Source organism: Felis catus, chromosome B2 (genome assembly GCF_018350175.1).
Source record: "Felis catus isolate Fca126 chromosome B2, F.catus_Fca126_mat1.0, whole genome shotgun sequence".
Lineage (NCBI taxonomy): Eukaryota > Metazoa > Chordata > Mammalia > Carnivora > Felidae > Felis > Felis catus.
This window is the reverse complement of record NC_058372.1, coordinates 128,921,973-128,948,064: the sequence shown is the minus strand read 5'-3', so window position 1 is coordinate 128,948,064 and position 26,092 is coordinate 128,921,973. Positions and strand designations below refer to the sequence as shown.

The window sequence follows — 26,092 nt, the reverse complement described above, 5'->3', positions numbered from 1 at the left end:
TGCTCTTGCTCTGTCTCTGTCTCTCTCTCAAAACATTAAAAAAAACAAAAAGAAAGAAAGAGGTTTGACATGGATTTGAGAACTAATTCTTGAAGCGTTATGCCAGTTATAACAGAACACTCGTTCTCTTCAAATGTGGGCAGTTGACTATGTTACAGCATTCTCCCAGTAGGCTTCCGGGTTAAATTACTACCATTAATTCATGTTGAGTAGTATATACTACTGTGCTACACTCATGGGTCTGTAGTTGCCTACTGTGCATTTAACACACTTAGGACTCTTTACTACGCATAGGAGGCCCCATGAAATCAGGCCTATCCTTGTAGACTTACTTCCCACTGCTCATTCCGCTCTAGCTACTTGGCCCTTTTGCTATTTCTTGAATGTGCCAAACTCATTTGCCACCATAGCATTTTGCTCCCTCCACTGTATCATTTAGTTCTCAAGGAGGCCTGACTCTCCTGATTGCCATTTCTTAAATCCCCACCTCTCACACAGCTTTATTCTCCTTATAGGAGCTATCACTACCTGAAGTTATTTATTTGTTCTATTATCGTTTGTTACTCTCACTAGCATATAAATTCTAAAGGTCAGGGATTTTTTTTTTTTTTTTTTTTATTGTTCACCTTTTGTTTTCCCAGTACTGGGTACAGCAAGTATTTGATGAAAAAATAAGTGAAATCAATGAACCTTTACTGTATATTGTATTCATTTATATTGATTTTTAAAATCCACGTTAAATGATGGATTGCAGTTAAATCATATAAATATTTGCTAGACTTATCGTTCTCCTTTCGCCTTTTCCTCTAACTTTGGTCCTAGAGGTATGCAAATTAGTATAAATCATCAAGGAACTTCACACATGTAGAAATGTTTCTCTTTGCCTTACCGGTCATATTGCAAGTCCTCTGGTTACTTTCAAAATGATACTGTCGTCGTGCTTGAGCAATGTATTCTGCAGCCTCTCTTTCTTGTATTTCTCTGATTTTCTTCTGTCCATATTTTCCCAGGATATATACTCCTAAAATTATTTTTTTTAAAACAAGCAAGTGTATTAATCTAATTAGACTGTTAAAAGTTCCAAATAGTATTTTAAACCTGCTTCATTGCTATAAGGCTTATAGCAATGAAAAGCTAAAAATCGTAACATTTAAAAACCTAAGTTAAAAAACTTGTGTAAGAATTGTGACCTAAATAGAAGGAAAAGGAGACTGGCATTTAACAGCCAATGATGGATGGATGGCCAATAAGGACTAGGCCTGAAGAAACAGAAACAAATTAAATGTACAAAGTCTAGCAGTGCCTTTAATAGTGAACTGGAGATATTTCAAGTGTCCAGCAACAGGGGGTTGTTTAAATAGATTATAGTCTATACATACAATAATCTTATGAAATCTTAGGTAGCCATTAAAAACCACATTGCTAAAATAGTTAATAATCCAAGGAAATATTCATATTATATTGCTAGATTTATAAAATAAGATCCTGGATGTTTCCCTTTTTAACATAAGTAGATACATAGAAAAACAGATGGGTTTTAACATATAATAAACAATGATCATTACTGAATAGTGGGATAGCAGCTGATCTCTTTCTTCTATTTGCTTCTTGGTATTTTCCATATTTTCTTCAGTCAACATATTTTTTTAAACTTAAGATAAATATTTATGTATTTATTTATTTATAGATAAAAATTTTAAAGAATTCAAGAAAGGTAGGTTGTCAGGCAGACATCTAGAAATAGTAACTTCAGTGGAAAAGAGAGATGGAAGAAGATACAGAAATTCCTAAATTACAACACTACAGCATAAAAATATAGGTGGGATCATGAGGCCTATAATTTTGCTGAGCACATTTCAACACAGACAGTATGATACAAATGTGCACATTTTATTCTATGCCCCAGGGGCAGTCAATTGTCCTAACTGTGAATGTGAACACTCCAGAGTGGTTAGTTAGCATTTGACCAAAAGCCACACTCCAAGGTTTAAGTACTTCACCTAACTTTTATCTAGCATAATGAATATCAAATGGATTTTCATAGATTAAATCAGTGGTGTTTAAGATACTGGATTAGCTAAAACTATTTTAGTAATACTCACTTGAGCAAGAATATAAGGATCTAGCCAAGTCCTTCTTCCTAGGAATGGTTTAGCCTTGAAACCTCAACTGCTAGTTAAGTGGATTCTTCTTAGTGAAAGGAGTTAACCAAATGTCAAAGTTGCTAACCAAATGGCCAACAGAATCCTACCACTGGAATACTGCTGCATTTGCTTCAGGCTAATCTTTCATGCGCGGTTCTGTTGCGGTACCGAAAGAGGACACGAACTTCAATAAGCTCATAAAACGTAGTTAGGATACTGTTTTATTTATCCTGGCTAATAGAGTGTTTTTATGTGTGTTGGAACTTGTTTCCTTATAGCCTGGCAACAAATTTGTAAGGGAGTAACGAATCCTCACCTATCTCCAACTGTCTGTGGCCCCCAATATCTGCCAAAAAGAACCTAAGAACTTTGCAAGACCTAAATCATTGGATTTGGTCTATTTGTCACAGGTGGGGATAAGGCAGCCCTTTAAGAACTGCAAAGCAAGCACATATCCTGAAATATTTTCACTAATATAAACATTATAGATAAACTGATAACATATATATTCTAAAAAATAATAGTTCAGTAAAAAGTACGTCCTGCAAATAATTAGAAATAAAGTATGACTGTTATATTTGTATGCAAATAAATGTATTGTAATTATGTTTAAAGAGAAAATAAATGTCATATAAGTGGCTTCATAACTACTTTTCTTGTAATCCTTTCTCAATAAACTGATGATAGTGCCATAATACCAACAGAATGAAGAAACTGGCTTATGTTTCACTAACTCTTTGACAGGCAATTCTTATGTAACAACTAATTCTCAATGAATTGTATTTTATTTGCACAACTGATTGCTTAAAGTTATGTGTAAAATTACCATTATTTCTCAAATAATAGTAATGATGTAAAATGAAACACTGCAATGATGCCCTCTGTGTAGCTAAGAATTTTCTGGAATAACAGTAAATGACTAGCATATGTGTTTTTCTGGGAGAAAAGGTACACTGCTTTCATTAGATTCTCAACAGTATCTGATAAAAATTTTTCAGGAACTACTTACCATGTTTGTTTGATAAGTGTAGTATATTCTAACGAAAGCTAAAAGAAAATGAGTTGTTGTGGATTGAACTGTATCACACCCATCCTTCCCAATTCATATGTTGAAGTCCCTTTACTTCAGAATATGACCTTATTTGGAGATATGGTCTTTATAGAGGTAATCAAATTAAAAGAAGGTCATTAGGGTGGGCTCTAATCCAACTTGACTGGTATTCTGAAAAGAGGAAACTTGGACACAGATGTGTAGAAGGAAGATGATGTAAAGACACAGAGGAGATGACCATCTACAAACCAAGGAGAAGGGTCTGCAAAAGATCCTTCTCTTATGACTCTCAGAAGAAACAAATCCTGCCAACACATTGATCTTGGGTTTCTGGCCTCCAGAACTACGAGACAATACATTTCTGTTGCTTAAGCCACTCAGTTTGTCGTACTTAGTTATGGCAACACCAGCAAACGAATACATAGAATTAGGATTAAATGCCACAGCTCATTATTATTATTTTTTTGAGTTAGCACTGAAGTCAGTTCCCATAAACGGTGAAATTTAGCCAGGGTCTCATTCCTAAAATTAACATATTCTGATTTTTTTTTCCCTAGGAAAATAAAAACGAAGACAGAGAATTCATTAGCTAAAATATGGGGCTCAGGATCATCTATATACTCGACTGGCTGCCTGAATCTGACTTGAAGACAGTAGGTATTGATGGTTGTGGCACCAACTAGGTAGGTAATTTTGAGCAAGACTCTTCCTCTCTCTGTGTCTAGATTTTTTCATCCATAAAATGAAAGACTGGGTTTATAAGGTGCTTTAAAAATTTCTTCTGTGCTATGGTTTTATTTATGAATAATGAAAACATTCATGAAATACCTCAAAACTAAATATAAATGTTTTGAGGTTTCCTTTCAGTACACTCCTGGTAAAGCAAAATATCTTCTAGTCTTCCCACATCATAAATTCAGTTTTGGGGTGCCTGGGTGGCTTAGTCAGTTAAGTGTCTGACTCTTGATTTCTGCTCAGGTCATGATCTCATCTGGAGTTGGGCTCCATGCTGACAACGTGGATCCTGCTTGGGATTCTGCTTGGGATTCATTCTCTCTCTCTCTCTCTCTCTCTCTCTCTCTCTCTCTCTCTCTCCCTCCCTCCCTCCCTCCCTCCCTCCCTCTGCCCTTCTCCCATTCAAGCTTACTCTCTCTTTCTCTCCCTCTCGAAACAAAGAAGCTTAAAAAAAATAACTACTCGTCATGCCCACTGACTAGAAGAGCTTAGCACAGTGCCCACTGGGCACCCAACAAATGGTAGCTATTACTATTAAAAATCTGTAACTCTTGTAATCATATCACCTTCAACACTACAGGCACTTGACAACTGTGTCTTATATTAACTGAAATGTAACATGTTGTAGAACCTTTCCCTTGAAGATACAAAACACTAGGATTATTTTCTCTTTCTATCCCTGTGGACTCCCCCCCCCCTTTCTCATTCCTCTTAATCTGTAATTATAAAGCTCTCAATAGACTTTTCAAAAAATTTATAACTATCTCTTAAGTATACTCTTTTGCTCCTTGTTCCATTACATCTAATCTACCATTAGGTTATTCCATAAATCTGAAGGGGTATGCTATTCTAAGATTGCTAAAGAGAGATTATTTTCCTTCCTTCAGTAGTGCCAAAAAATATTTTATTTATACTTCTTCCATCATACATATATCTTTAACTTGTACAAATAAGATAGATTTAGTAGTCTTGGCATAAGAGAAATATACAGTCCCTGAATTATGAAAATTTCAACTTCGTGATGATACGAAAGTGATATGCATTCAGTAGAATCCATACTTTGAATTTTGATCTTTTCCTGGGCTAGCAAATATGTGGTACAATATTCTCCGGTGATGCTGGGCGGCAGTGAGCCCCACTCCCAGTCAGCCATTCCATCACTGAGAGTAAACAACTCTTACGATCATTCAGTACTCATTCAACCATTCTGTTTTTCACATTCAGTACAGTACTCAATAAATTACATGAGGTATTGACACTTCATTATAAAACAGGCTTTTGCCCAACTGTCACCTAAAGGTAAGTGTTCTTCAGATAGACTAGGCTAAGCTATGATGTTTGGTAGGTTAGTTGAATTAAATGTACTTTTGACTTACGATGAGTTTATTGGGTCATAACCCCATTGTAAGTTGAGGGAGCTCTGTACATTAGATGTTAATGGCTGAAGATACTGGAAAATATACCTTATTGGTAAAGGATTTCTCAAAGAATGCTGTAAAACTTTACCTAAAAACTTACTGATTTGTGATACACCTCAGAGATCAGGAAAAGACTCTCCTCACCATCAACAAGCTGATTTCAAGCTTTCAAGAATCAACGGATCTGAGTTATTGATGTCAAAGGTATTGTTAATTTCACATTGTTTGGGGGGCAATAGAATATAATCTAATAGAGAGAGGCAATCAAATTGTTTGGAAAACTGCTGTTCTTGTTTTTAAGTACTTCTGTAACCGAAGCATGTAGTTAGTGATAACTGCTCAAAAAGTCAAATTCTAAAAACTCCCTCTTAACATTCCTATGCTTCCTTCTCCTGTATCTCACATGGCTCTTTATTCTCTCCTTCAAGTCCCTGCATATTATGGCATGACTGTCCTATGGGGCAAAAGGCTCTCAGGATTATCTTCCCTGTTTCCAAATCGCCTCTCAGCCTGTGCAACTCAGTTACACCAGCTGGATGGGCACTGATCCCAACCTTGAAGATCCCCAGGAAGACGGCACAACATCTCTCAAACATTTCCTACTGCATAATTTGTATTCTAAAGAAGCAGAAACAGAACTAAAACTCTGATTTGTGTTTGTCTAGTATATACCTCCCAGTCATTTAGAATAACTGCAGTTTTCAAAAATTCAAATTAATTTTTTTTTTTTTTTTTTTTTTATTGAGACAGAGAGAGAGCCCGCGCAGGCGAGCTGGGGAGAGGGGCAGAGGAAGGGAGGAGGAGGGGGGATAGACGGAGAGAGAGAGGAAGAATCCCAAGCAGGCTCCAGGCTCACTCACTAAGCCGCCCAGGCGCCCCTAACTTAAACAACGCTGGAAGGGCAGGCTTTAGGTAACTCTCCTAGAACATTATGAAACTTCTGCGAAGGATGAAAGCCAAATAAAATACGGAGAGTGCCAAAGAGAAACGAAGAATCTCCCAGGAAAACAATTTGAAATGTGTTCGTAAGAGAATGATTATCTTGAAACAGAAACTTAATTGTGGTGGGTTCTCCCAAGGTCCGCGAGAAGACAGGGGAGGAGAGAAACAGAGTAAGGGGCAGCTTCAGCACAAAAGATACAAATCCGACAACCGCAGAGACAGGAAGACCCTTAGGGGTTCGTCACCCAGCGCCCCGTCCGACCGGCGAGCGAAAGCCCCTCCACATATCCGGGACTATGGTCGCCCGGCCTCTATTTTCCAAGACAGTCACCTCTCTTCCGCCCCCTTCTCCCAATGTCCCTTTCCGAGGACGCTGTCACCCACCTCCGAGCACTGTGCCCAGGAAGATGCATTTCTTTTTGTGACGTTTTAGAAAATTCCACACAGAGCTCAGCATCTTCAGACCCTGAAGGTGCGGGCTGTCTAAGGGCGGCGGGGGTGGGGAGGGGCTGTTCGCCAGGAAAGCGTTTCTTCGTCACTTGGCCCCAACGACCAGGCAGCACCTCCGTAGTCCCGCTCGGTGCTCTCCAGAAATCACAAACGCGACTTTCCGCAGAGACTGTCACCGGGGCGGGGAGGGGGCGTGGACTACAGGCGAGCAGCTGCGCTTTCTGCTGCTGCCGCCGCGCCGCCGTCGCCGCTCACTGGTCCGTGCCCCCCGGGTCCGTCTAGAATTCGCTCCCGAGTGCGTCGCCGTTCGACTTCCCTGGAAACCGCGGCTCGCGTCCGCCGCGTTCCGTTGCCGGCGCTCCGCTGCTGTTGCTTCAGCCTCGGGCGCTGAGCGCCACGGCCTGGGTGCAGGATGGAGGCAAAGGCGGCCTCCACGCCGGCTACTGGTGGCGCCGGGTGCTCGGTGACGGCGGAGGAAACCGAAAAGTGGATGGAGGAAGCGATGCAAATGGTGAGGAGCCCAGGAGGTGCGTGCCGTGGGTGGGAACTTTTCTTTGGTCCCTCTTCCCGACCCGGGCATTTAAGCAAACGTCCTGCGTGTGCTTTCTCGTCACCATAATCTCGATGGCGGTCACATTTCTGGGTGAACTGCTGGCTTTACTCCCCTGAAGTTTTCTTTAGTCCATTCGCACAGTGCTGTGGGGGAAGGAGGAGAGGAAATACAAAAATCATTTCTTTTTCCACTGGTATCAAGTATGAACCAAACACCCCCATTCAGCTGCTGCTGGTATGTACGTGCTGCGTCCCCTTCTTTCCCCGAAGACACACTCGCAAATCCGGAAAGTTACGTTATTGTGTATTTATGACCTCTTGAACCTGTCTAGTAGGAGAAAGGACAATGAGGATGTATCTGATAGAGAGCAGGGTAAAAACAAGTCCCTGTACAGTCAGATCTACCATTCATTCATTCATCCTTCCATGCTACTGCCCTGTTTTTTTTTCACTTCCCTCTCTCGCTCCGTTCAGGACTGCTGATTAAGAAGAGCTCTAATCAGATTTGTGTATAATCTAAGCTTTACCCATACTTATGAGGACCAGTGAGCTCTTTAATAGGGATAAAAGTGTGTGGCTTATATACGTATATGTATAAAAATATATGCACCTGCACACATATACATGTGTAAAATGCCCTTCAGTTTTACATTTCTCTAAGGCTGCTGTAAATCTTTTTTTCATACATGCTTTTGATTATATTCTTTTTTTTTTTCATATTCCTATCCTTAGTGGCTTCTGGTCTCCAATAGTTAATTAGTTCCATAATTATTAATTAACTCCATACATGTTTATTGAGTACACTATGCTTGGCATTGGAAATTTAGTACTGCAGCTGATTTTGGTATATTCTTTGTTCTCCACTCATACTATTACCCCTGCATTCATTCTCTATTACAACCAAATATTTTTCTCTAAGCCATGATGTATTACAGCATCTCTCCATTTGTTTCTGTTACTTACATAATGTTCTTTTAAACTTGTTTCTCATACTTTTTTGGAAGTGACTCACAATAAAAAAAGTCTACTTTATATTACAACGCAATAAACTCACACATAACTATAACTGAAATAAAAGTTTCACAGAACAGTATTTAACTTTCCTATGTACACTTTTCCTGGTACTTCAATTTCATTGAATTTTTTTTTTTTTTTTGTGGGGGTTAGTATTTATGACAAATGTTCCATCTGCGAGCCTCTCCAGTCAGAAGTTCTCTGAAACGATGCTGTTGGCCTTGGCTAGTAGGAGGATGGAGTCATCTGACTCCCCCATCCTGTTAACTGGTCCACAGATAGTGTAGGTTTTAAACTGGCTGTTGAACCTACTTGTCACCTGGTCAACCTCAGCCATGTTCATCTGGATGGGCACATGGTCCTCTTGGCCCAGATGATGCCCTTGCTGGTAGAGCGTTACCATGTCAAATCCACATCCACAAATTGGCCGACGTGGTACTGCTGGTCCTGATCCACTGACTTGATTTTAGGACCTATTCTTTGAACACATTTCATAATTTATTTCCTCCATTAAACTTACAAGATACATAGCATTCTGATACTTTGATTAGTGTTGACATACACATTTAAAAATTAATTTGTAACTTGTAATATGGATGTTTGTCCTGAACTTCTTTTACATATTTCTAGTAGGTTGTAGACCTATTAGGTTAACTGGACAGCCCAGCTTTTATTTAGTATTTCTGAAAATGAACCATCTCCTTTACTTCTCACAATATCAAAATTTCACTCTTCCCCAGATCATTTCAATAATATCTTAGGCAGCTTCTTACAAGGGAGGATGATAATATATACACAGGAAGCTAAAATATCTTAAAGTAAGCTCTCACCCTTCCATAGGTGAGAGCTCTGGAGGGCAGACGATGCCTGAATGCTAGGAAGTCAGAATTTGCGGGCCCTTTTGTCTACTTTCATTTGCTTCATGAGCTCTCTTCAAAGTATTTATGTCTGGAGATTTTCCGAGATGCTACCATAGAGGACTGAATGGAGGTTTTCAGAAACAGCAGACTTTAATAAGTCATTGAGCATTCCCACTCCTGTATCCGAGCTGTGTTTTTTTTTTTTTTTTTTTCATCCTTTCATTTTTTGGGTCTTTATTTTCCTTTAACCTTTAAGTGTCGTTTGTTCATAATATATTGGGACATTTCATTCACATACCTCTGCACTATTCTCTAGACTTCTGGCCTAAACACTTAAGTCCTTTTACTACCTTTTGCTGCCTCCCCCTGGGGTTTCCCTTCCTACTCTATAGAAGGAGATGGATCCAAATAGTTTCCAAGATCTCTCTGGCCTTGACATTTTTGTCTCTTAATTGGATTATAAGCACTTGGGGATGGGATTGCCTAGTTTACCTATTCCTACACAGGGTCAAGGAGGCCCTTGTGGTTTGGCCGGTACATGTTCTTGCAGGCCTTAAACAAAGGGGAGGAAGTGCTTGTCATAAATCATGTTCTTTGTTCAATCATCCCCTCCCCACTATGGAAACTTCAAATCTTAAATCACTTTGAAGATAGTTGAGGTGATTCAAAGTACACTACGTACTTATGAGAAGCGTTTAAGATGAAACCAGAAACGTATGTAGGGCCAAATCTGTTAAGCTCTGAGGAATTTGAAAGTGCAATATGCCGTATTCATGTAATAGGTAGGATACTAGCATTTTCATAACTTTTGTACAGAGTAGACATATTTATATGGCCAATACAGATAGCTAGAATGTCTGGCGCTGACGATCTTGGTCTTACTCTCTTCGTGTTTAAAATAAAGTGTTTGGGGGGCGCCTGGGTGGCGCAGTCGGTTAAGCGTCCGACTTCAGCCAGGTCACGATCTCGCGGTCCGTGAGTTCGAGCCCCGCGTCGGGCTCTGGGCTGATGGCTCCGAGGCTGGAGCCTGTTTCTGATTCTGTGTCTCCCTCTCTCTCTGCCCCTCCCCCATTCTTGCTCTGTCTCTCTCTGTCCCAAAAATAAATAAACGTTGAAAAAAAAAATTAAAGTGTTTGCACTAGGAAATTTCTATCCTAGTTTGTGATTTTAATATACCAACATAAGCCTGGGTTATAAGAGAAGGGAAAATGGTTTTGAGAGAGCTTAAAAATGTATTTTTTTTAAAAATGTCATCTAAAATTAGTGAGTTTGTGGGGCGCCTGGGTGGCGCAGTCGGTTAAGCGTCTGACTTCAGCCAGGTCACGATCTCACGGTCTGTGAGTACGAGCCCCGCGTCGGGCTCTGGGCTGATGGCTCAGAGCCTGGAGCCTGTTTCCGATTCTGTGTCTCCCTCTCTCTCTGCCCCTCGCCCGTTCATGCTCTGTCTCTCTCTCTCTGTCCCAAAAATAAATAAACGTTGAAAAAAAAATTTATGAAATTAGTGAGTTTGTACAAAAATCAATACAACCCTACCAGTCTAATCATTACAACATTTTTGGAAGGCAACCTGGCATAATGTAATTAGCAGCCTCAAAAAATAAATGTTCATATCATTTGACCTTGTAATACAGTTGTGTGGCATTTATCTTAAGTAAATAGTTTGGGAGCATAAAAGCAATCCTTGTCATTTCAGGGTTTTATGTAATAGGGAAGACTAGGAAGCATTTAAAACTTCCAATGAAGGGAAATGGTTAAATTGTGGTATATGACTGTGTTGAATAATGTGCTGTTATTGAAACGATTATGAATACTAGGTACAAACATGACATTAACTATCACAGCTACATGTGATATTCAACATTAGGCAAACAGAAATACAAATTATTTTATATTATATGGGTATGTTTAAAGTTTGGATAGGCATATGTTCAAACCCCAGAGTGGCTACTGACAGCCAACTAACTTTGACAGGTTCTTATCCTTTCAGCCACAGAGGCCTCTTCTATAAAATGGGTATATAGTATCTAGCTCACAGAGTTGTGTAGATTAAAAGAGATTGTTTGTAAAGCCCTGACATATTATCCTCAATAAATAAAAGCTTTTTTTTTTCATCAAATAAACAAAGACTAAAGGAGAACACACACAAATAATTAGCTAACATGGTAAAGATATGTTTTTTTGTTTTGCTTTTTTTTGTTGTGTGTGTGTGTTTTTTTTTAGACAGAGAGCACAAGTGGGGGTCAGGGGCAGAGGGAGAGAGAGAGAAGATCCCAAGCAGGCTCCAGACTAACTGAGCCACCCAGGCGTCCCAAAGATTTGGGTCATTTTAAAGAAATTCAATACTATGCTTTTGTTTATTTATTTTTTATTTACTTTTTTAAAATTTTATTTTTTTAATTTACATCCAAATTAGTTAGCATATAGTGCAACGATGATTTCAGGAGTAGATTCCTTAATGCCCCTTACCCATTTAGCCCAACCCCCCTCCCACAACCCCTCCAGTAACCCTCTGTTTGTTCTCCATATTTAATTTGTCCCCTTCCCTGTTTTTATATCATTTTTGTTTCCCTTCCCTTATGTTCATCTGTTCTGTGTCTTGAAGACCTCATATGAGTGAAGTTGTATATTTATCTTTCTCTAATTTCGCTTAGCATAATACCCTCCAGTTCTATCCATGTAGTTGCAAATGGCAAGATTTCATTCTTTTTGGTTGCCAAATAATACTCCATTGTATAAATATACCACATTTTCTTTATCTGTTTATCCATCGATGGACATTTGGGCTCTTTCCATACTTTGGCTATTGTTGATAGTGCTGCTATAAACATGGGGGTGCATGTGTCCCTTTGAAACAGCACACCTGTATCCCTTGGATAAATGCCTAGTTGTGCAATTGCTGGGTCGTAGGGTAGTTCTACTTTTAGTTTTTTGGGGAACCTCCATACTGTTTTCCATAGTGCTGCCCCAATTTGCCTTCCCACCAGCAGTGCAAAAGAGATCCTCTTTCTCCACATCCTCGCCAACATCTGTTGCCTGAGTTGTTAATGTTAGCCATTCGGACAGGTGTGGGGTGGTATCTCTTAGTGGTTTGGGTTTGTATTTCCCTGATGATGAGTGATATTGAGCATTTTTTCATGTGTCAGTTGGCCATCTGGATGTCTTCTTTGGAGAAGTGTCTATTCATGTCTTTTACCCATTTCTTCACTGGATTATTTGTTTTTTGGGTGTTGAGTTTGATAAATTCTTTATAGATCTTGGATACTAACCCTTTATCTGATATGTCACTTGCAAATATCTTCTCCCATTCTGTCGGTTGCCTTTTAGTTTTGCTGATTGTTTCCTTCGCTGTGCAGAAGCTATTTATTTTGATGAGGTCCCAGTAGTTCATTTTTGCTTTTGTTTCCCTTGCCTCGGAGACGTGTTGAGTAAGAAGTTGCTGCGGCCAAGATCAAAGAGGTCTTTACCTGCTTTCTTCTCGAAGATTTTGATAGCTTCCTGTCTTACGTTGAGGTCTTTCATCCATTTTGAGTTTATTTTTGTGTCTGGTGTAAGAAAGTGGTTCAGGTTCATTCTTCTGCATGTCGCGGTCCAGTTTTCCCAGCACCACTTGCTGAAGAGACTGTCTTTATTCCATTGGATATTCTTTCCTGCTTTGTCAAAGATTGGTTAGCTTATTACTGTGCTTTGTAAGTTAAAATGTAAAAGTCTAATTGAAGAGATAGCATCAGAAGACTAAAACCAGAAAGGAGCCACTGGTAAATAAATGTTCGTGTTTGTTAGGAGAAGATCTGGAAGACTTGGAATGAAGATGGTTCTTTATACCACCAAAGGGAGAAAACAGAAGAGAAAAATTGATGTGTTTTAATTACATAAATATTAAAAACTTTTGCATGTTAAAAGGACAAGGTAAAAAGTAACAAAGCAAATTCGTAAAGAAATGATTGGGCTTGACAGAAGAGTTGATGGGAGAGTTCAAAAGTAGGAGATGGGATGGATTGAAGATTATGTGAATTAAGTCTATTTTGAACTTGACAGCGAAGCAAATATGTATTTTATCGGTAAACATTTCACCTAAACTCATTTCTGTGGGGTTTTTGGGTTATTCTCGCCACCTTCTCCTTAACCCACCCTTCTCAACTGCTCACTTACTCGCCCTCATTATGGTGGGCTGGGCTATTCCTCATCAATAACGTGATTTCCCCTTTTAAATACTCCCACCACTCATGTTTTTCTCTCTCATTTGCACAGTAATTGAAGACTCTTCACAAAATACACATTACTGTAAGCAAATAGGAAGATAACATTGAGAGGTAGGACATGGAGTAAAGGAGGTAAGTTTGCTGGAACAGGAAAAAGAAACGCTGAAGGAAAGAATGAAAGGCACAGGCCCAGTCATCTGGAGGCCTGAGTGGAGGGAGGGACAGCTCTGTGCAGCTACCCCTGCGGCGGTCGGGCATCCTTCCAGGTGAACGGGACTTGGAACCCCGTTGGGAAACATAGGTTCTCTCTGTATTCTGCCACTGCTTCTTCTCCACTTGGTCTCGAACTCTCTTCTACATGCTTGAAATAGCTACATGGCCACACGTAGAATTCTTCAGAAGATAGTTTTACAGAAAATCTTGGTCACACGGCCCCCTCCATCATTTATTCTCTTGCAGTTTTTTTATCCTTAAACTTTCTATGTCTCACTCTCTTAAGGGTTCCTTCTCCTTCTATCCCTTGAACTAGACCTATTTGGAACCCCAAAAGTGATAAAGTAACTGATTGGTGGTGACTAGAGTAGAAATTTGAAGCTTAATGGCCAGAAACCTGACACCTGGTAGGTGTTCCATAAATATTTGTTGCAGAAATGAATGCATGGAAGAGACCGCCTGGATTCTGGTCCCAGGCTCTCACATGAGCAAATTCCCTAAATAGCCCATGTCTCTGTTTACTCGTCCATAAGATGGAGAGGCTCACTGAATCTGTCTCTGAGTTGTGAACTAAATGTGTTAATACTTATAAAGTGCTTAAAATAGTCCTGGTTCAAAGTAAGTGTTTCAACAAGTTGTAAGCTCTTAGCATTTGCAAGCTCAGAATCAGAACACTTGTTATGTAGATGTAACAAACAGTCTGTTGTAATAGTTAGAAGCTAGAAATTTAACCCACAGATAGATCACTCTTCAAGCCACTGGTTTCCATTTCCATCATTCCGCCCAAATTGCCTCTGTGTCACCTACCTTTGTCCTTGGTGCATTTTTTTTCTGGGATCTTCCTTAACACCAGACACTCCTGGTTTTCCTCCTGTCTTAGTAGGCATTTCTTCTTAATCTCCATCACAAGCTATTTCTAGTTTACTCCACCTTTATTATTACTTTTTTAGCTTCTCCTTTTGAAATAAGTATAGATTCACAGGCAGTTGCAAAAAGTATAGGAGGGAGGCTCATGTACCCTTCACCCAGCTTTCCTCAGTGATAACATCTTACATACCTTGAGTGCAATATCGAAACAAGGAAAACGACATTGATGCAATCTGCAGAGCATATTCTGATTTCATCAGCTCTGTGTGTGCACGTGTAGTTCTGTGCACATTATATCAAGTTTCGTTTTGTTGCCTCGCCACCAGAACCGCTCAGTCACCACTAAGCTCCCTCATGCTACCCTCTATAACCACCATTCCTTCTCAAGCCCTTAAACCCTGGCAGGCACAATCTGTTCTTTGTACCGTGATTTAGCATTCATTTATATATGTGACTATGTAACCTTCTGGGGTTTGGTTGTTTTCATTCAGCATGATTTCCTTGAGGTCCATCCAAGGGTTGAGTGAATCAGTAGTTTATTCCTTATATTGCTGTGTAGTATTCCACGGGATGGATATATCACACGTTTGCTTTACTGTTCATCCTTTGAAGGACATTTGGGTCATTTTCAGTTTTTGCCTATTACGAATAAAACTCCTGTGAACGTTTGTGTCTCTATATAACTATATGTGCTGTATGAACGTAAGTTTCCAGTTACTTGGGAGAATGCCTAAGAGTGCCATTGCGGGGTCATATGTTAGCTGCAGGTTTTGCTTTTTAAGAAAGTGCCAAACTAGTTTCCAGAGTGGCTGTACCATTTTACAGTCCTACCAGCAGTCTATAAGTGATCCTGTTCCTCCTCAGACTTGCCAGCATTTGGTGTTTTTACTTTTTATTTTAGCCAGCCTGATAGGTGGGTAGTGATAACTCATTGTGGTTATGATTTACATCTCCCTAATGGCTAATGATAGGAGTATCTTTTCATGTGCTTATTTGCAATCTGTATGCCCTCTTTGGTGAAGTGTCTGTTGATGATTTTTGCTCATTCTCTAGTGGGATTTTGTTTGAATTTCTTTTTTCTTTTTCTTTTTCTTTTTTTTTTTTTTTTTACCATTGAACTTTGAGAGTTCTTTATATAGTCTTGATAATAGACCTTTGTTGGATATGTAGTTTGCAAATATTTTCTTCCAGTTTTAGCCTGTCTTTTCTTCTTAACAGAGTGTATTAGTTTCCTGTGGCTTCTGTAACAAAGTACTGCAAACTTGGTAACTTAGAACACCACAAGTTTATTCTCTTAGAGTTCTGGACGCCAGGTGTTGGTTTTAAATTCATTTCATTGGGCTAAAACCATAATGTGTCAGCAGGGCTCTGTGCCCTCTGGAGGCTCTAGAGAAGAATATGTTTCTTACCTTTTCCAGCTTTTGGAGCAACATTCCTTGCTTGGTTCATGGCCCTTTTGTCCATCCGTCCATCTTCAAAGCTAACAGTGTAAATCTTTCTGCCTAATTCTTGTAAGGACACTTGTGATTGCATTTAGAGCCACCTGAATAATCCAAAATAATTTCCCTATCAAGGTCTTCAACAAATGTTTGTTAGATGATTAAATGATTTCTCTCTCATGTGTACCTGAGGTTATGTGTACTCCTAATCCTTTTTTTTTTTTTTTAAGTTTTTATTTTAAGTAATCTCTGCACTCGACATCGGGCTTGAACTCATGACCCTGAGATCAAGAGTCTCATGTTCTTCTGACTGAGCCAGCGAGGAGCCTTGTAATCTTATTTATTTTTTATTTTTAAAAAAATGTTTATTTATTTTTTTAATGTTTAATTATTTAGTTTGAGAGAGAGAGGGAGCATGAGTGGGGGAGGGGAGAGAGGGGGAAGAGAGGGAATCCCAAACAGACTCTGTGTTGTCAGCACAGAGCCCAGATGTGGGGCTCCATCCTGGGAACCCCTGAGAACCGTGAAATCATGACCTGAGCCGAAATCAAGAATCAAATGCTCAACCAACTGAGCCTCGGAGGTGCCCCCTACCCCCAATCTTACTTTAAATAACATTCTTTGTGTGCTGATTGCCTTAACTGCATGGGTACTCAGGATCTCCATCTTCCCTAGCTGTCAGTCCTCCCCTGGCTTTCCTTTCCCTGGTAGCCAATGGTGCATTTGTATATTTATTTGTATATATTCACCAAACCTTGGAACTCTTCAGACTTTGAAACTTCGCATAAACTGGGCATGCTTTAACCATTGTTACAGAACTAGATAGAACCAGCCCGTGGGTGGTTCATGACACAGTTCTGAAGAATGCAGTCTTCCTGCTTCAAACACTGTGCCCTTACATCTATGCAGGCCCTGGCTCTATCCCACCACCCTGAAGGAGGAAGGAGAGGTACAGTTTCCTACCCCTGTGGGCCTCTCCTTTCACCTTTATTGACCCAATGAAAAGGTAAGGGTCAGTTGAGCATGGTTGAAGTGTCTAAGGAACCCGTATTGGCATTATGATGGGAAGTTATGGCTACTCTAAATTAAGCAGAGCCCGGAATAGGGGGATAGTGCAGGAGATAGAACATTGCTGTCTTAAAGCAATGTCTTCAACTTTGCACCACATATCCCTTATGCTGTGTGTGAATACCTACACTTAATTGGTAATCTAGTCTTCCAAGGTGTCTTCAGACCTGCCAAAATAAATGCCATGCCTTTTTAGAAACAGCCATACTTGGATTTTCTTGACTGCAGTACATGGAAATGCTTGTACGCTAGGTTCAAGGGTTGTGTTCTTCCTCTGTTCTCTCTCAGCGGCAGGATCAGGAGTACTCAGATATGACTTGCTTGCTTCTGCTCTCTGTCCAAAAAAGTACTCTTTAACTGCCTTGGGTCCCAACTGGTCCAGTCAGTGACAGGAAAAAAAAAAACAAAAGCCTGTGATGGGGCAGACTTTGCGAATATAACCATTGGTTTGCCATTTCCAGCGTGGTGGTGGTGGAAATATTCTTAAGCTTATTTTTCTAATTTATGTTTTTCAATTGAGGTGTACCTTATGTACAATAAAATGCACAGGCCTTAAATGCATTGTCTATTCTGTTTTGACTGATGCTAACGTCTGTGTAACCCACACCCTTTTCAAGATAGTTTTGAACACCCTGGGAAGGTTCCTTGTGTCCCTTTCCAATCAGTCTACACATGCCCTCCTGTGCAGAAATTGCTCTCACTGGTGTTTAGTTTTGTCTGTTCTAGTACTAAACCTGAAGGGAATCAGACAGCATGTATGCTTCTTTTACTCAGTGAATCTGAGATTCACCCATGTTGTTGTGTGTATCCCTAGCATTTTGTTTTCATTGCTCAATAGTATTTCATAGTGTTACTATGGCACAGTTTGTTTATCCATTCTTTTGTTGAAGGACACCTGTGCTGTTTCAAGATTTGGGTATTATGAATCAAGCTATTATGAACATTCTTTTTTAAAATTTTTTATTTTTTAAAATTTACATCCAAATTAGTTAGCATACAGTGAAACAATGATTTCAGGAATAGATTCCTTGATGCCCCTTACCCATTTAGCCCATCCCCCCTCCCACAACCCCTCCAGCAACCCTCAGTTTGTTCTCCATATTTATGAGTCTGTTCTGTTTTGTCCCCCTTCCTGTTTTTATATTATTTTTGTTTCCCTTCCCTTATGTTCATCTGTTTTGTCTCTTAAAGTCCTCATACGAGTGAAGTCATATGATTTTTGTCTTTCTCTGACTGACTAAATTCACTTAGCATAATACCCTCCAGTTCCATCCACGTAGTTGCAAATGGCAAGATTTCATTATTTTTGATGGCCGAGTAATACTCCATTTCATATATATATATATATATATATATGAAATACTCCATTATGAATGGATATATGAATACTCCATTTCATATATATATATATATATATATATATATATATATATATATACCACATTTTCTTTATCCATTCATCCATCGATGGACATTTGGGCTCTTTCCATACTTTGGCTATTGTTGATAGTGCTGCTATAAACATGGGGGTGCATGTGCCCCTTCGAAACAGCACACCTGTATCGCTTAGATAAATGCCTAGTTGTGCAATTGCTGGGTCCATAGGGAAGTTCTATTTTTAGTTTTTTGGGGAACCTCCATACTATTTTCCAGAGTGGCTGCACCAGCTTGCATTGCCACCAACAGTGCAAAAGAGAGCCTCTTTCTCCGCATCCTCACCAACATTTGTTGTTGCCTGAGTTGTTAAAGTTAGCCATTCTGACATACGTGCGGTGGTATCTCATGGTGGTTTTGATTTGTATTTCCCTGATGATGAGTGATGTGGGGCATTTTTTCATGTGTCAGTTGGCCATCTGTATGTCTTCCTTGGAGATATGTCTGTTCATGTCTTCTGCCCATTTCTTCATGGATTATTTGTGTTTTGGGTGTTGAGTTTGATAAGTTCTTTATAGATTTTGGATATTAACCCTTGATCTTATATGTCATTTGCAAATATCTTCTCCCATTCTGTCGGTTGCCTTTTAGTTTTGCTGATTGTTTCCTTCGCTGTGCAGAAGCTTTTTATTTTGATGAGGTCCCAGTAGTTCATTTTTGCTTTTGTTTCCCTTGCCTCCAGAGACGTGTTGAGTAAGAAGTTGCTGCAGCCAAGATGAAAGAGGTTTTTGCCTGCTTTCTTCTTGAGGATTTTGATGGCTTTCTGTCTTATATTGAGGTCTTTCATCCATTTTGAGTTTATTTTTGTGTCTGGTGTAAGAAAGTGGTTCAGGTTCATTCTTCTGCATGTGGCTGTCCAGTTTTCCCCGCACCACTTGCTGAAGAGACTGTCTTTATTCCATTGGGTATTCTTTCCTGCTTTGTCAAAGATTAGTTGGCCATAAATTCGTGGGTCCATTTCCGGGTTCTCTATTCTGTTCCATTAATCGGAGTGTCTGTTCTTGTGCCAGTACCATACTGTCTTTATGATTACAGCTTTGTAATACAGCTTGGGGTCCGGGATTGTGATGTCTCCTGCTTTGGTTTTCTTTTTCAAGATTGCTTTGGCTATTCAGGGTCTTTTCTGGTTCCATACAAATTTAGGATTATTTGTTCTAGCTCTGTGAAGAATGCTGGTGTTACTTTGATAGGGATTGCGTTGAAAATGTAGATTGCTTTGGGTAGTATCAACATTTTAACAATATTTGTTCTTCCAATCCATGAGCATGAAATGTTTTTCCATTTTTTTTGTATCTTCTTCAATTTCTTTCATAAGCTTTCTGTAGTTTTCAGTGTATAGATTTTCCACCTCTTTGGTTAGGTTTATTCCTAGGTATTTTATGGTTTTTGTGCAACTGTAAATGGGATCGATTCCTTGATTTCTCTTTCTGTCGCTTCATTGTTGGTGTATAGGAATGCAACCGATTTCTGGGTGTTGATTTTATATCCTGCAACTTTGGTGAATTCATGGATCAGTTCTAGCAGTTTTTTTGTGGAATCTTTTGGGTTTTCCATATAGAGTATTGTGTCATCTGCGAAGAGTGAAGGTTTGACCTCCTCCTGGCCGATTTGGATGCCTTTTATTTCTTTGAGTTGTCTGATTGCAGAGGCTAAGACTTCCAATACTATGTTGAATAACAGTGGCGAGAGTGGACATTCCTGTCTTGTTCCTGACCTTAGGGGGAAAGCTCTCAGTTTTTCCCCATTGAGGATGATATTAGCATTGGGTTGTTCACATATGGCTTTTATGATCTCGAGGTATGATCCTTCTATCCCTACTTTCCTGGGGGTTTTTATCAAAAAAGGATGCTGTATTTTGTCAAATGCTTTCTCTGCATCTATTGAGAGGATCATATGGTTCTTGTCCTTTCTTTTATGATGTGATGAATCACGTTAATTGTTTTGCAGATATTGAACCAGCACTGCATCCCAGGTATAAATCCTACTTGGTCATGGTGAATAATTTTTTTAATGTATTGTTGGATCCGGTTGGCTAATATCTTGTTGAGGATATTTGCATCCATGTTCATCAGGGAAATTGGTCTATAGTTCTCCTTTTTAGTGGGGTCTCTGTCTGGTTTTGGAATCAAGGTAATGCTGGCTTCATAGAAAGAGTTTGGAAGTTTTCCTTCCACTTCTATTTTTTGGAACAGTTTCAAGAGAATAGGTGCGAACTCTTCCTTACATGTTTGGTAGAATTCCCCTGGAAAGCCATCTGGCCCTGGACTCTTGTTTTTTGGCAGATTACTCATTTGATTTCCTTACTGGTTATGGGTCTGTTCAAATTTTCTATATCTACCTGTTTCAGCTTTGGTAGTGTATATGTTTCTAGGAATTTGTCCATTTCTTCCAGATTACCATTTTATTGGTATATAATGGCTCTTAATATTCTCTTATTATTGTTTTTATTTCTGTTGTGTTGGTTGTGATCTCTCCTCTTTCATTCTTGATTTTATTTATTTGGGTCCTTTCCTTTTTCTTTTTGATCAAACTGGCTAGTGGTTTATCAATTTTGTTAATTCTTTCAAAGAACCAGCTTCTGGTTTCATTGATCTGTTCTACTGTTTTTTTTGTTTTTTTTTGTTTTTTTTTGTTTTTTTTTGTTTCGATAGCATTAATTTCTGCTCTAATCTTTATTATTTCCTGTCTTCTGCTGTTTTTGGGTTTTATTTGCTGTTCTTTTTCCAGCTCTTTAAGGTGTAAGGTTAGGTTGTGTATCTGAGACCTTTCTTCCTTCTTTAGGAAAGCCTGGATTGCTATATACTTTCCTCTTAATGACCACCTTTGCTATGTCCCAGAAGTTTTGGGTTGTGGTGTTATCATTTTCATTGACTTCGTTATACGTTTTAATTTCCTCTTTAACTACTTGGTTAGCCCATTCATTCTTTAGTAGAATGTTCTTCAGTCTCCAAGTATTTGTTACCTTTCCAAATTTTTTCTTGTGGTTGATTTCGAGTTTCATAGCGTTGTGGTCTGAAAATATGCATGGTATGATCTCGATCTTTTTGTACTTAGGGCTGATTTGTGTCCCAGGATATGATCTTTTCTGGAGAACGTTCCATGTGCACTGGAGAAGAATGTATATTCTGCTGCTTTAGCATGAAATGTTGTGAATATATCTGTTAAGTCCATCTGGTCCAGTGTGTCATTCAAAGCCATTGTTTCCTTGTTGATTTTTTGATTAGATGATCTGTCCATTGCTGTGAGTGGGGTGTTGAAGTCTCCTACTATTATAGTATTACTGTTGATGAGTTTCTTTATGTTTGTCATTAATTGATTTGTATATTTGGGTTCTCCCACATTTGGCGCATAAATGTTTACAATTGTTAGGTCTTCTTGGTCTATGGATCCCTTGATTATGATATAATGCCCTTCTGCATCCCTTGATACAGTCTTTATTTTTAAAGTCTAGATTGTCTGATAAAAGTATGGCTACTCTGGTTTTCTTTTGTTGACGATTCACATGATAGATGGTTCTCCATCCCCTTATTTTCAATCTGTAGGTGTCTTTATGTCTAAAGTGGGTCTCTTGTAAACAGTGTGTAAATGGATCTTGTTGTCTTATCCATTCTGTTACCCTATGTCTTTTGATTGGAGCATTGAGTCCACTGACGTTTAGAGTGAGTACTGAAAGATATGAATTTATTGCCATTATGATGCTTGTGAAATTGGAGTTTCTGGTGATGTTCTCCGGTCCTTTCTAATCTTTTGTTGCTTTTGGTATTTATTTATTTATTTATTTATATATATATTTTTTCATCTCTTCTCCCCTCAGAAAGTCCCCCTTAAAATTTCTTGCAGGGCTGGTTTAGTGGTCACAAACTCCTTTAATTTTTGTTTGTCTGGGAAACCTTTCATCTTCCCTTCTATTTTGAATGACAGCCTTGCTGGATAAAGAATTCTTGGCTGCATATTTTTCTGATTGAACACACTGAATATATCCCACCACTCCCTTCTGGCCTGCCAAGTTTCTGTGGATAGGTCTGCTGCAAACCTGATCTGTCTTCCCTTGTAGGTTAGGGACTTTTTTTCCCTTGCTGCTTTCATGATTCTCTCCTTGCCTGAGTATTTTGTGAATTTGAGTATGATATGCCTTGTTGATGGTCGGTTTTTGTTGAACCTAATGTGGGTCCTCTGTGCTTCCTGGATTTTGATATCTGTGTCTTTCCCCAGGTTAGGAAAGTTTTCTGCTATCATTTGCTCACATAACCCCTCTATCCCTGTTTCTCTCTCTTCCTCTTCTGGGACCCCAATGATTCTGATGTTGTTCCTTTTTAATGAGTCACTGATTTCTCTAATTCTTAAATCGTGCTCTTTTGCCTTAATCTCCCTCTGTTTTTCTGCTTCATTATTCTCTATAAGTTTGTCCTCTATATCGCTGATTCTCTGTTCTGCCTCATCCATCCTTGCTGCTGCTGCATCCATCCGTGATTGCAGCTCAGTTATAGCATTTTTAATTTCATTCTGGCTATTTTTTACTTCTTTGATCTCTGCAGAAAGGGATTCTAATGTATTTTCGACTCCAGCTAGTATTCTTATTATTGTGATTCTAGATTCTGATTCAGACATCTTGCTTGTATCTGTGTTGGTTAAATCCCTGGCTGTCGTTTCTTCGTGCTCTTTTTTGGGGGGTGGATTCCTTTGTTTTGTCATTTTGAAGGGAGAAAAGGAATTAATGAGGTAGAAAAATTGAAATAAATTAAAATTAAATAAATATTGAAATTAAAAATTAAAAACACACACACGCAAAAATTGAATAGATGATGCTAGATCCTAGGTGTGTTTTGGTTGGGATTTGAAAGTGGTTTGACAGATTAGAGAAAAAAAGAGGGGGAAGGAAATTGAGAATTTGAAAAAAATAAATACACTGAGGTAGACTAAAATGAGATGATGGGGGTAAAGTAGAATTTGAAAAAATATACACAAAAGTAAAGAATGTAGTAGAAAAAAATTAACGAAAAATATTTTTAATAAAAATTAAAAATAATTATGAATTTTTTCATTTTCTGTATTTAAGAAAAAAGAAAAGAAATGAAAAAGAGAAAAAAGATAAAAAAAGAAAAGAAAAAAAGTCGTTTGAAAATTTGAAAAAGTGAATACACTGTAGTAGGCCAAAATAAAGTGATGGAAGTAAAATAGAATTTGAAAAAACTTACCTAACAGCAAAAAATAGAGTAATAAAAATTAAATAAAAATATTTTTAATAGAAATTGAAAGTAAAAATGAAGTTTTTCTCTTTCTGCATTCAAGAAAGGAAAGAAATGAAAAAGAGGAAAAAAGAAAAAGAAAAAAAAAGGAAATTGTTTGGGAATTTGAAAAGGTGAGTACACTGAAGTAGACTAAAATAAAATGATGGAAGTAAAGTAGAATTTGAAAAAATTTACACAAAAGTAAAAAGTATAGTAACCAAAATTAAAGAAAGATATTTTTAATAAAAATTGAAAATAGAAATGAATTTTTTCTCTTTCTGTATTCAAGAAAAAGAATTATAAAAGAGAAAAAGGAAAAAAAAAGAGAGAAAATTGAATAGATGAACCTGCTCACAGATTGAAGTAGGACTAAAATTGCTTCGTTTGCCCCTAGAAGCCAATGTAGCTTTTTATAGTCCATAAATTACGTAGGCAGTGAGACTTGTGTTCTTGAAGAGTGATGTTGGCCCAGTTGAGTGGGGCTTAGTGTAACAGCTCCGCTCTCCACTAGATGGCGCTGCTAGCCTACTGGGGTGGATTGTTGCGAGGCTGGTAGGTGCATATGTGCATGTGCGGGAGCAGTGAAAATGGCGCCACCAGCTACCCAGTCTGTTCTCCCGGATCAGCAATCGCGCACCCGTCCTCCGTCTTCAGCTCTCGTCCACTCCCCAGTTCTTCACTCTCTGTGACCAGGCCCCAGGTGGCATCTCTCTCCCAAGCCTTGTCTCAGATGCGGCCATTTTCCCTGGCCCCCTACTTCTGAGGGATTGAGGCTTTGACCCGTTATGCCCTGCTGCAGGAGCGTCTCACCGAGCAATGGCCAAATGAGCAATGGCCGAATGAGCAATGGCCGAATATCGGCTGTACACAGGTACACCCACTGGACCCTGTTGTTGCCAGTGCCCCAAGACTGCGGCCAGGTGCCAGCCCATCCCAGAAGATGTTCGCGAGACTGTGTAGCAGCAGCATCTCAGGGATTAATGGAAAATCACAACACACATCTGGCACCAGGATTCACCCTTAACAACCTTGCCCCAGCACCAGTGAATGTGGCCACCTTCTGGGGTCTTCTGGGACCAGGTGGCTTCAACAGTCTCTACCAAATGTCCTTCCAGCAGTGGAACTGCTTTTCCCCATGTGGCCCGAGAACCTCCCGGACCCCACTTGTTCCTGGGGATTCGCCCTTCCCACCAGAGCACTGCCATGTATGGAGCTGCGGAGTTGCAGCCTTTGCGCTCCCCTTGTTACAGTCTTAATGGAATTTAAACCCTCTCCTTTCTCCTTTCTCCCTTTTTAGTTTAGTCCCTGCGGCTGTTTCCAGTTTTCCACTTTCTCTCCAGCTGCTTTTGGGGAAGGGTGATTTTCCCATATTCTCCCCCCCCCCCCCCCCCCCGTCTCTGTCCTCTCTCTTCCCACAAAAGCAGTTCCCTACCTTTCAGGTTTTCTTGCTCCCCAAGTTCAGCTCTCCACGCCGCGTACCTGCTGAATTCTGTGGTTCAGGTTGTGCAGATTGCTGTGTTAATCCTCCAATCAGTTTTCTAGGTGTGTAGGATGGTTCAGTGTTGATCTGGTTGTATTTCATGGATGCGAGACACACAGAAAGCTTCCATGCTGTCCTGCCATCTTGGCTCCTCCTGAGCATTCTTTTACAAGGGTTTTTTTTTTGGACATATATTCCCTTCTCTCTTTTTTTTTTTTTTTTAAGTTTATTTATTCTTGAGACGGAGAGAGACAGAGCATGAATGGGGGAGGGTCAGAGAGAGGGAGACACAGAATCTGAAACAGGCTCCAGGCTCTGAGCTGTCAGCACAGAGCCTGACACGTGACTTGAACTTATGGACCGCGAGATCATGACCTGAGCTGAAGTCGGCCGCTTAACCGACTGAGCCACCCAGGCGCCCCTTCCCTTCTCTTAAATAATTACTTAGGAGTGGAATTTGTTCATAGGCTCTATGCATGTTTACTTTTTAAAGAAATTTCCAAAGTGTTCTCCAAAGTGGTTGTGCCATTTTAACACAAAACACTCTTAGGCTTTTCTTGTGTTGAAACAGAAATTGTGAGCACAGAGAGGCATCCAGTCTGGTTACTTTTATGCTATTAGAACTCAAGAGGATATTTTCTATACTGTTTAGAGAAACAAAAACATTAAGCAAGTAGAATTTCAACAAGAAATGGATGTTATTATTTATACATGTTATTCTTTCCCTTTGCAAACACACACACACACACACACACACACACACACACACACACACACATATGATCTCTGAAAAGTTGCAGAGACCCTGCCAGTTTAAGAACAAGAGTCAATAATAGTCTTTTGCTCACTTCTGCTTCCAATGAGAAGGAAAAACTAGGGGCTCAGAACCTGTAAAGGGAGTTTGTTCTTGAGTCTCCTTTAATATGGAAAGAATGGAGAACAAAGGCACTAAGTACTGAACTGAATTTGAGGAGAGGGAGAACTCTGTGGTATTTCTT

The 26,092-nt window shown here is 39.4% G+C and overlaps 2 protein-coding genes across 13 annotated transcripts in view; one reads left to right on the top strand and one right to left on the bottom strand.

Moving 5' to 3' along the window:
* PEX3 (peroxisomal biogenesis factor 3) overlaps positions 1 to 6,935 on the bottom strand; it is a 34,855-nt gene extending 27,920 nt beyond the window's left edge. For all 3 annotated transcript variants that reach the window (XM_003986617.6, XR_002157518.3, XR_002157519.3), the window contains exons 1-2: positions 6,675 to 6,935; positions 890 to 1,021 (exon numbers count right to left, since the gene is read on the bottom strand). In XM_003986617.6, coding sequence (XP_003986666.1) covers positions 890 to 1,021; positions 6,675 to 6,747 — 205 coding nt within the window. In that variant the 5' untranslated portion in view covers positions 6,748 to 6,935. The remainder of the gene's footprint in view (positions 1 to 889; positions 1,022 to 6,674) is intronic.
* Positions 6,936 to 7,009: 74 nt separating this feature from the next.
* ADAT2 (adenosine deaminase tRNA specific 2) overlaps positions 7,010 to 26,092 on the top strand; it is a 64,741-nt gene continuing 45,658 nt past the window's right edge. For 9 of the 10 annotated variants that reach the window (XM_045058143.1, XM_045058142.1, XM_045058141.1 and 6 more), the window contains exon 1: positions 7,010 to 7,251. In XM_045058143.1, the coding sequence (XP_044914078.1) occupies positions 7,153 to 7,251 (99 nt within the window). In that variant the 5' untranslated portion in view covers positions 7,010 to 7,152. Of the gene's footprint in view, positions 7,268 to 26,092 lie in introns of all 10 variants that reach the window. The other variant, XM_045058145.1, reaches the window with a different exon arrangement.